This window comes from Marmota flaviventris, chromosome 13 (genome assembly GCF_047511675.1).
Source record: "Marmota flaviventris isolate mMarFla1 chromosome 13, mMarFla1.hap1, whole genome shotgun sequence".
In the NCBI taxonomy this organism is placed as follows: Eukaryota; Metazoa; Chordata; class Mammalia; order Rodentia; family Sciuridae; genus Marmota; species Marmota flaviventris.
Window position 1 is genome coordinate 42,112,717 of NC_092510.1, and position 12,137 is coordinate 42,124,853.

At 33.9% G+C, this 12,137-nt stretch overlaps 1 protein-coding gene across 2 annotated transcripts in view; it reads left to right on the forward strand.

Moving 5' to 3' along the window:
• Positions 1 to 12,137, forward strand: part of Uhrf2 (ubiquitin like with PHD and ring finger domains 2) — a 78,541-nt gene that overhangs the window by 14,261 nt on the left and 52,143 nt on the right. For both annotated transcript variants that reach the window (XM_027943063.2, XM_071600631.1), the window contains one exon: positions 5,137 to 5,396. In XM_027943063.2, the coding sequence (XP_027798864.2) occupies positions 5,137 to 5,396 (260 nt within the window). The remainder of the gene's footprint in view (positions 1 to 5,136; positions 5,397 to 12,137) is intronic.

Sequence of the window (12,137 nt, forward strand, 5' to 3'; positions counted from 1 at the left end):
TAGTTGCAGTTGGACACAATACCTTTATTTTATTTATTTTTATGTGGTGCTGAGGATCGAACCCAGGGCCTTGCATATGCTAGGCAAGCGCTGTACCACTGAGCCACAATCCAGCCCATATATTTTATTTTTTTGAGACAGATTTCACTAAGTTGCTTAGAGCCTCACTAAGTTGAGACTGGCTTCAAACTTGTGATTCTCTTGCCTTAGCCTCCCAAACCACTGGGATTACAGGCGTGTGCTGTCATGCCCAGCTAATCACAGTGATTCCAGATGAGGAATTGATTTATATTCTGAAATGAGGTAGACTTTGATACCTAAGTTGACTTTAATTCTCATTTTTGAAAATGGAATATTTATTTATATGGCTCAAATAAAGTCTGCTTTTGAAATGGCTGTCATCCAGTCTAAATGATATATTTAGAAATGTTTTTTAAGGTTTAGCTAAGTATGTGGCACTGTTAAACTTTTTATATATTGTCTCTTATGTTCATAGAAAATACAGGAAAAAAAGAAACCTCAATAATTTACGTAAAAATATTGATATTTTGGTGTATCACATTCTATCTTTGTCCACAGTGCAATTCTTTTTTTTTTTTTTAAATATATTTTTTTAGACATTGATGGGCCTTTTATTTTATTTATTTATTTATACGCGGTGCTGAGAATCAAACCCAGTGCCTCACACATGCTAGGCAAGTGCTCTACCGCTGAGCCACAATCCCAGCCCACAGTGCAATTCTTGATATTTAACTTTTTTTTATTATAAAGTGCAATAGACCATACAAATCTATAAAAGAGTAAGTTTTAATGAAATATTACAAAATCAGTGTTTATAAATACCACCCCAAATTATGAAATAGAATACCCCAGGAACTCCTTCCCATGTAGTCTTTGTTTACTCAAGTGCCTCTTCTCTACTTGTAACTACTACCCAAACTTCTGTAGCTATCATTTCTTTATTCTTTAACTTGATCCTATTAATAACCTTTAGCAACCTATTAACAACATTTAACCTATTTATGCTACCCTAATTTTTCTGTTTCTAACTTATGTAAACCGAACCATATTGCAATTTTTTATTTATAACTCTGAAGAAAATGTTATGGGAGAATCATGTTCAAATTTGGAGAAACCTATGTTCTCAGCTTAGTGCTCCCATTTTTTTTTTTTTTTTAGCTGTGCCCTCTCTGGAGTCTGTTTCATATATGAACCTCATTGGAAAATAGGAATGATTTTTGTATTACAATAGAGGAGATAATGTATGTTAACTGTGAATTACTAATGTTTACCAAGCAGAATATGGGAAATTAAGACTACTGAGTTTAAATGGGTCTTAACATGGGACATATTGATACTTAGTATAAGGAAACTTGTTACTTTTGTGCATATTATGTGCTTTGCTGGATTGGCACAGTATGGATTTTTTAAAAACCTTATCTCAAATGCACATGCTCTTACATCTACAAAGTATGAAACTGGAACTACTTAAAGTGTTCAAGAGTTTACCTTGAAGGTGATAGATGAAGGATTTGAACCCAAGTTTATCTGCAGAGTTGAAGTATTTTCCCCAGAATAAATGAAGCATTTAGAAATATATTTGACATACAGTAAAATCTCTGGTATTTGCTGGTTGGTATTATTGTTTTATTTTTAAAATTATTCTTCCTTCCTTCCCATGCTTTCAATGGCATTAGTTCATTTCTTTTTTTCCTCCTGCTTTCCTTTCTTCTCCCTTAACTATCAAATATCTGGACATGGAAGACTTTTCTCTGTATATGGCTATATCTTTGATATGAATAAATTCAGCTCTTAAGTATAGACTTATGTTACTGGTTTTCCCCCCATAACTTTTCAACTCAAACCACCCACTCCATATATAATTTTTAAATTTTATTTTATGTTTTGACATCTTTGAGGGCCTTGCTTACTGGGGAGACAGTGGTGTTCCTAGGGCTAACTCCTGTTTTATTTGGTGGTGCTGGGGATTGGTAGGACAAGCTAATTCGTAGAGACAGTCAACAACTTGTCGTTGAGCCTGCTTTTCATTTACAACGCAACCAATCTTGAGTTCCTATCTCAACCCCCTCCATTATCTCTCTCACATCAAACCAATATTCCTCTGTACTGATCATGTAGGGTCAGGTACAACTTTAGACTACCCCTATAGCCTAGAGTTCACCCTCATTATACAGTAGAGGCTCTGTGCTATACTTTCCCCTAGTTTCTTCTGCCTCCTCACCAAACCTGGTGTTTACCTCCTGGTTTTGCTTTTGTTTCTTGGTAAATGCTAATTCTTTCAATGACTTTAATCTCTCTATATTATGATTCAGTTTCCTCCATAAATTAAAATCCTGTGTATGCAATTGAGAATTGATTTCTCTCTTTCTCTCTTATAGACATGTACACACATTCTGTTTTCCTCTTTTGTTATGTGTTCTCTTTAGTTTTACTATTCTCTTGGCTAACTACTTCAGTTCTTAATTTCTGCTAGATTATACTATTATGGCAGTATCCAGTTTTCATGTTACTTATATGGGTTTAGGTAATTTTCTTCTGAACTGTCATCAAAATTCATGCTCTGCAAAAGAACTTTAATCTCTTACACACAATTTGACCCATGTAAATTAGTTTGTCTATGTAATGTGCAAAAAACTTTTGAATTTGAAACACCCCACCCCATTTTATATGCATTATTGGGAATTATTCACTATAATTAATAAAATAATAAAACGTATATCTCTTATTTCCACTTATAAATGTAGGTTTACTCTACTCAAATAATGCCCTATCTTTATAGGTTTTCAATTCTCTCTGTGATGTTTAAGCGTTGGCAGTATTTTTCTGTTGATTTTGGTTTCTCTTAATTCTATTTTATTTCCAGTTATTGAGTTATCCAGGAACTACATTTGCCTGCAAGTTTCTTACACTTAATAGGCAAATTCAATATTTGATTTGTACTTTTTACTACTCCATAGTCAGGTTTATATTGCTTAAGGTGTTTTTGCTGTTCTTATCTTAGTATCAACCATATGTCGTTTTCTCTGCTGCAACAATAATTGTGTAGTGCTCTATGAAACCTTACATTTTTTGACTTGCAGTGAAAGAGTAGTGACCTCAGTTTATTCTCCCAAGTATTACGGATTTTAACATTGATGATTTTATTTTTTGTTTTAGTTGTGTTGCCTAGAAAAGACAAAATGTCTTTAAGTTTGTCAGGAATGATTATAGAAGGAATGAGCCTGTGTCCATTTAATATGTAAATTAATTTATGCAGCATGTAGTATGTTCAATCTCTGATTCTTTGTCATACTTAACCTGGTTGGCCCTTAGGTCTTTCTTTTCTCCTAAGATCTTAATTCTTATGTTATATTGAACTATGTCTTTCAAACTCTTTTATTGCTACATGTTTTGGCCAAATATACCTCTTCTGGTAGTGAAAGTTAATACCTTTTGGCTTATCTGTACACTCTCTACCTTCTGTTGTCAGCTTGGTGATTTGAAACTTTTCTGTATTTTTAATACCTTATTTTTTAGTTCATTGCTTACTTTCAATTGCCTATTTTCCTATCTTATTATCTCTGTCAAAACTCTTGGTATAAGGGTAAAAAAGTAAGTTTCAAGGTCAAGATGTCTTTCAATCCTGACTTTATATTTCAGTAGTTCTTACCTACAGCAAGTTAACTTCTGAGGCATTTGTTTTCTTTCTTTTTTTTAATACTGTTTTTTTTTTTTTTAGTTGTAGTTGGACACAATATCTTTAATTTATTTATTTTTAATGTAGTGCTGGGGATCGAACCCAGGACCTCACCCGTGCTAGGCGAGCTCTCTACTGCTGAGCTACCACCCCAGCCCTGCTTTTGTTTTCTTATAAAATAGGAATCATTGTTAGGCTTAGACAAACCTAAGTAAGAAACCTTGCATATTATATAGCATATGGGTATTTAATTTTTAGTATATACTTTCCTCCCCAAGCTATTGTCTGTCAGAATTATATTAAACACCCTAAGTGGTCTCTTTTACCTTCTAAGAAGCTTGATGAGATGATAATCATGTATTGACTTCAGGTTTTCTTTTTAAAGGCTTTTTAAAGAAAGAAAAAAGTAAAGGTTGAAGAGATCCTTTTGTTATTGTCCTGAAAGAACCTTAGCGTACCAATGTTCTCAGGTGTTTTAGGAGATAATTTTTTAGAAAACCTGTTTCCATTCCTTGACTCAATTCTCTGGTATACCAACCTGAGAATTATTTAACACAGTTTTTTAATACTGTCTTTTATCAGATGACATGGTTTAGTTCTGGTTCATACACTTTCATACGTGGACTTGATTGTGTCCATTTTGTATATTTTTTCCCGTTTTGTATCTTAAAAACCTGTCTTTACATTTTTATCTTTATTTTTTCCAATGATAAATAAATGTATTTTCCTAGTGAGTTACTAACTAGTATTGGAACTTTGCCAATTTTGTACTGTAGATGGGTTCATTAGATGTTTCACTGTGTTCTTATGCATAATTTTCTCATTGTAAAGTTTTATGTTCTATTAATATTTTACTGTTTTCTGGCTGGACTGGCTATGTAAGTTATCTTTATGATTATAGAAATTAATGGAATAAATTAGTAACAGTCATAATAGTTTAAACCCTGGCTTTTCATTAGTGGTATTCTTATTGAACAACTTGCAAGATTGACTCTTGGGTACATAAAAATTACATTTGCAGCTGGGCATGGTGACATACCTCTGTAATCCCAGCTACTGAGGAGACTGAGGAAGAAGGATCACAAGTTTGCAACTAGCCTGTGCAACTTAGAATGCTTGCCTAACATTTGCAAGGTCCTAGGTTAAAGCCCCAGTACCACCAAAAAAAAAAAAAAAATTTACAGTATAGTATAGACATAGGTTTTGAGTAATTAAAACACCTATTTCACTGAAGGAAATTAGGAGGAAAGTTAACTTTCATATTTCACCAAGTTTGAGATAGTATAATCTGGAAAGATTAGTTTTGAACTAATCACTGTAAACATCAGTGGCTGCAAAGATTGTATACCATGATAACTCTGAAATACTTGAGTTATATTAATATTTTTGCAGCAATAAATGAAATTAAGCTTCATTAACTAATTTTAAACTTTTTTTAGGTAAATGAATTGGTGGATGCCAGAGATGTCGGCCTTGGTGCTTGGTTTGAAGCACATATACATAGTGTTACTAGAGCTTCTGATGGACATTCACGTGGCAAAACTCCACTGAAGAATGGCAGTTCTTATAAAAGGACTAATGGAAATGTTAATCATAATTCCAAAGAGAACACAATTAAATTGGACAATGTACCTTCTACATCTAATTCAGACTCTGTTGCTGCTGACGAAGACGTTATTTATCATATCGAGTATGATGAGTAAGTGCTCATGCTATTGAGGACTTCGTGAAAATTCATGTTTTTGTTTATAGAAGCACAGCCTTGCATTCCAAGGTTATTTTAGTCATTCTGAAGAAATCATTTAGAAGTCATGTTCAATCTATTACTTTTGTTCTATTTGGTGATTGTTAACTAATGAACAAGGGTCCTTTAACTCTTGGTCATCTCTGGCTCTTAAGTGGTTTGTCTTTTCTGGCTTAATTTAGGATGTACAGATTTCTGTTTGCCTTCATTAGGTTTTTGATATATACTTTAAGAGTATTTTAGAAAGTGTTTTATAACATAGTGTAGAAGCCATTAGAGTAAAGTAACAATTTTTTACTTAGATAATTTACACATAGTCTACCCAGTTGAAGGGTAATCATCAATGTTTTTAGCACATCCATCGGACTATGCATTATCACAAACTAATTTTAGAACTTTTTTGTTGCCCCCCAAAATAAATCCTGTACCCATTAGCAGTCATTGCCCAATATCCCCTACCCCAGACAAAATATGTTCTGAAATGTGCAGATGGAGATGGGATTAAGAACTTGGCTGTTAGAGCCTAGATTCTAACACTAAATTTTCTTTATCCCTTTTGAAAATTGTAATACAAAAGTTATTGTTGGGATAGATTTGAATATTTATTAAACATACTAAATGAACTTACCACTCAAATAATATCTTAATATGTATGGAAAATATTATATTAGCAAATTCTTGTCATGTAAGAGTTTGAAATCCTAGGATGGTTGTAAATTTTTTTACCTCAAGATGGTATAAAAAATCGAGGCATGGTGGTGCACACCTGTAATCCCAGTAGCTCAGGAGGCTGAGGCAGAAGGATTGTGAGTTCAAAGCCAGCCTCAGCAAAAGTAATAGGTCCAGTGCTTAAGTTTGGTGTGGTTCCTTAGTGTTTATTTGGCTATTTTTTTTAATGGAGAAATTTGTCTTGATAAGAAGGATTGATAGTAAAAGGAAGTCTAAATCCAACACACATAAAACTAAAATTATCTTCCCTAAGTAATTTTACATGATAGAATTAAATATTTCATTGTTGGCATCTTAAAGATATAATAGCTGAACTCTCTTTGAGAAATAAAAGAAAACAGAAGCACAGTGATAGGTAAATATAAATTACATCTTTAAAAAGAGAAAAAAGATATATAAAATACAGTATACAATATATGCAATACAAGAGTATTTGGATAAAAGTTAAGGATAACTAAGTGCTGGTGTAAGCATCTAGAAAGAACCATTTTCTGATAGGATGTGACAATCTTTTAAAGTTTCATTTTTTATGGTATTAGAAAAAATGAATTTTAAAATTTAATGAAATATATGGTGATTTTAATAAGTTATAGAGTATGTTCTTTTTTAGATGGTAGATAGATACATTGCAGAGAGCTGGTGAAGTATATGGCCCATTACTAGTAATAAACAGATTTTTTAAAGTATTCTTCCCCCTGCCTCTCAGTACTGGGAATTAAACCAAAGGATGCTTTACCATTGAGCTACATCCCCAGCCCTTTTAAAAATATTTATTGTGAGACAGGGACTAGCCAAGTGCCCCAGGCTGATGTTGAACTTGTGGTTCTCTTGCCGTAGCCTCCTGGGATTACAGGTATATGTCACTCTACCAGACTGGATTGCTCAAGTTGGCTCTAAACTCTGGGCTCAAGCAATCATGTCTCAACCTTCCAAATATATTGGACTACAGGCCTGCACCACTGTCCAACTGTAATAATTAGATTTTTATTGAATATTATGCTCCAAGTGAGTCAATAGAATTAGGAGATGCTGTGGTTGTACTGAATTGCCTATTCCCTGTCTGCAGTATTGCCCTCCAGCTCCCATATTTTAAAACCAATATCAATAAAACCTGGTGCATGGTCAGAGTAGAACTAAAAATGTAAACATGTAAAACCATAATTAAAAATAATTGAAAACTAAATATTTAACTTGAAAGACTTTGAGTCATGATAGCCCTTACATTTTATTCATTTATTTATTTTTGGTACTGGGGGTTGAACCTAGGGGTGCTTTACCACTGAACTATATCCCTATTCCTTTTTTAAAATTTTTAAAAAATTTTGAGACAGGGCTCGGGTTGTATAGCTCAGTGATAGAGTGCTTGCCTCGCATGTGGAAGGCACTGGGTTTGATTCTTAGCACCACATAAAAATAAAATAAAAGTATTGTGTCCATCTACAACTAAAAAAATATTTTAAACGATTTTTTTTGAGACAGTGTTTCACTAAGTTGCTGAGACTGATGCTGATCTTGCGATCCTCCTGCCTCAGCCTCTTGAACTGCTGGTATTAAAGGCATGTACCACCATGCCCAGCTAGCTTTTGTATTTTAAAAGTTTTATCTAGAAGGAAGTTTTGTCTACACAGCTAAGTTTCAGAAAACCTAAACTTCTAACAGTCAAACTTTTAAAGGTAGAGAATGGTTTGCCTTGAGATGTAGCTGATGAAAAGCCATTGGCCATCTTCAGACATAGACTGGGATACTCAGTAGAGATGATACATTGCTAAGGGAATTTATAAAGTTACTAATTCTATTAGTCAGCAGTAGGAATATTTCGACTCCAGAGATGAAGATTTGAAGGAATTCTTAAGTACCTGGTTAGTAGGCATACACAACTTGACTATGAGGAAAGCTACTTCCCTTTTCCACCTATCAAAGCCTTAATTACCAGGGAGAGGCTATGCCTAAATAAAAACTCTTTTAGAGATACTTGTACAGAAAACATGTATCTTTATAGTATAACTTACTTCCAGCATTTCTCAAAGTCACTTTTTTTGTTATTGGTACTTAAACAAAATAGGAATTAAGTACTTATAGGCCATCATCTTATTCCATTTATGATACTACCACGTTCACCAATGAACTAACTTCATCTTCCTCCTGCTGGAATAAGTTGAAAGCTGTCTGCTTATTAGGAAAAATCTCTGCATAATCATATCTTCGAACCTCTGACTGCAGCAGTGTACAAGCTGTCATTTAGCAAAGGTAAGGAAAGTATCATATATGGGATTAAGGAACCCATCTCTGGAATTCTTAGAGAGTATGCAGTGTTTGTTAGTTTAAAATGGAACTATTTAAAAGCATTTTTTTTTTTAATTTTATTTTGAGTTGGGGGTCTTACTGTGTTGCCTGGGCAGTCTTAAACTCCTGGGCTTAGGTGATCCTCTCACGTTGGCTTCCTAAGTACAAGGATTATAGGTGCATGCCATCATGCCAGAACCAAAAGCTATTTTTAAAATAGACTACAGATCTAGTATATTATCAGACCAGATGAATTCTTAGTCATTAAAATGAACTTCATTAAAATTGCTTGCAGAATCAGATCAGGATAAATGAGTATTTGGTTGTATTTTCAATTCCCACTCCACTCAGTAGATTTAGAAAACAATTTTTAGTCTATGAAGAAAAATAAACATTGTAGACCTATTATGTTTGTTATGTAAAGTGGTTTCAAAATACTCAAAGAATTGGATATTCATTGTTCTAACATGGCAATGAAATCACTTGTTCCTAATCTGCATTTTTCCTCTTAAAATTTTAGATGTATACACTTTAAGTTCATGAAAAGCAGGTTATGTTAAGCAGATTTGAAATGTTTTAAAATTTTACTTTTAGTAAATGTCTCTTTTCTATAGGCTCCTTGATGGGGTATAGGCTGAAGAATATATAGTTACACTGTCAACTCTACGATTAACATCTTACTGTAGATAATGTAAAACAAGCATGGGGTAAATATCAAAGGGCCTGGTACAAAGTAGATATTTGCGCGTGTTTTGTTTTGTTTTCCCCTTGATTGCTGTTACATCTGCCATCACCTGTGTTTTATAAGGACTCAACCAACCTAGTTCATACTTGAAGAGAAAGTCAGCTGTAGGAATATTTCAACTCCAGAGATGAAGATTCAAAGGAATTCTTAAGTTGTTTTTAAAAGCACCTGGTTAGTAGGCATACACAACTTGGCTATGAGGAGAGCTACTTCCCTTTTCCACCTACAAAACCTTAATTACCAGGGAGAGGCTATGCCTAATAAAAACTCTTTTAGAGATACTTGTACTGAAAACAAAAGGGAAGAGGTTTAAGAAATGGGCAAATCTCAAGGTAAACAGGCCATTATAAGTCATTAACTGGTCAATTAAAAAAATGGGAGAGAACATCAAATTTTTCCTTATTTTGGTAAACTTGTACTATTTCAATTTTATAACTTCTAAATGTTTGTCAGTCCCATGAGTTATCTTCTCTGTAGTTATTAAAAGTTAAGATTAACATTTTAAAGGACCCTCCACATCTAAATTCATAAAATTGTGACTAGTCTTGGGAAAATAGAGTCTGTGAAGCTTCTGATGAAGAGCCATGACGTTGACTGAAGGTAAAGAGGTAATCTTGAAGACAGTCATTTTCTTAATATTTCTAATAGGTAATGTCTATGGCACAGACATATGAATAATATGAAGTTCTCCATGTTTGCTTTACATTATCTACATATTTCCTAAGTCTTATGTGTTAGGGTCCAAACTTAACTACTTACATGAATACATAAACTTTAGAATGATTGTGTTAGTTACATTAACTTGTGAGGAAACCAAGGTTTATTATATAACTTGCCAAAGGTTGTAATTAAATTTGTCAGACTCCAGAGCCTAAGAGTTAATAATGTGGTATTGTCATTCAACCCAAAGGTGGTTGACATAATTGAATTCACCTCTGTTGCCTTCAAATAGTACATATAAAGCTAATATGATCTTAAAGACTTGCTTTAGATGTTGCCTGGGATCTAAAGCAAAAAGCACACCTACAACTTCTGTTTAGTTAAACCATAGATATGTCAGCAACTGAGACCCTACCATCAAATTTGCCTATATTCATTATTTGGCTGCTTTATCAGCAAATAAATGCTAAAATATTTGTCCCTTTTTTTGTACTAAGTCCCTAGTGGATTTAGTGTAGATTCTAGTTAATCACTTAGACTAGTGATTAACCCTGGATACAGTTGTCTAGAAAGTTTTTAAAAATATTATTTCTTGACGCTTACCCTTGCAGAATTTCTAGTATAGATCCTGAGGGGCCCCAGAGGATTGGTGTTTTCAAAAGTTCTTAACCTGTGATTCTACTGTGTAGCCATGATTGAGAACTACTGTATTAAACCAGTGGTTCCCAACTACAGTCCTTGACCAGGAGCATCAGCATTACTTGTTAGAAATGTGAATTCTTGGACTCATTCCAGACATAATGAATCAATCTCTAGGTGTGGCCGAGATATTTCTGTGGGTTTTTAAAAAATGTTCCTATTGGTGCATTATGATGATATGTAATGGAATTCATTGTAATTTATTGATATATGCACATAATATTATTTGCTTCATTTCATTCACCAGAATTCACCCTTTATTATAATTATTCCTAGAAGTGGAATTCATTGTGATAAATTTGTACATGCACAAAGCATAATTTGATCAAAGAAATTTAAATTCTCTTAGTGATTCTGATGCACACTAAGTTTTAACAACCACTCATCAATAAGATTTCCTTTTGTCTTGAGTTTAACCATTGCTATCACATACCTACTACTAAAGAGCAACATTGGGGAAAGAGGTTAATATGACAGTGAAACTAAATATAGTAAATATATTTTATTAAAAGCCAAGGGTAGGGCTTGGATTATGGCTCAGTAGTAGAGCGTTTGCCTAGTATATGTGAGGCACTGGGTTCAATTCTCAGCACCACATACAAATAAATAAATCAAATAAAAAATTTCATCAACTAATAAAAATATTTTCTAAAAAAGCCAAGGGTAAGGGGATGGGGTTGTGGCTCAGTGGTAGGGTGCTCACCTAGCATGTGTGAGGCACTCGTTCAATCCTCAGCACCACATAAAAATAAATAAATAAAATAAAGGTTTAAAAAAAAGTCAGGGGTAATATGTAGTATCTGAAGAACCTGAATGAATGTTCATCCTTACTTTAGCACACAATTAGGCTTATGGCTCTCCTCTCCTCCCCCCACTCCCCAAGTACTGGGGATTGAATCCAAGGGCGCACTACCACTGAGCCATATCCCCAGCACTTTTTATTGTATTTTGAGCCAGGGACTCAGTAAGTTGTTGAGGCTGGCCTCAAACTTGCAATCCTCCTGCCTCAGCCTCCTAAATTGCTAGAATTACAGGCTTTTGCCACCATGCCCATTTATAGCTTGTTGTTTATTTTTTCATTTAGGCAAAACTATTAGTACTCATTCTTTCCTAAAAGATTTTATTTCATTCAAGCTAAATGATCTGTAGATGACTTTAAATAAGGGATCATTTCTGCACTATGCCGTCTTTACCCATTGTTGTTTAGAAAGTAATGTTCATAATGTATTTATGGAGAATTTATTAAACTTTATGGGGAATTTATTAAACTTTTTAATTTTCTGACATAGAGGTTGAATCCAGGGTACTCTACCACTGAGCTTTCTCCCAGCCCTTTTTATTTTTTATTTTGAGACAGGTTCTTTCTAAGTTTCCCTGACTGGCCTCAAACTTGTGATCCTCCTACCTCAACCTTCCAAGTAGCTGGAATTACAGGTGCGCGCCACCACCCAGCTCTATTAAATTCTCAAATGTGTAATCATTGAGTGCTTTTTCTGAGATCTAGATCTATGTTCTGTTTCACTCTTAAAGTCAGTCCTTGTAAGTCAAGCTTCCTGAAGGTTATAGGCTTGAAGTAGATC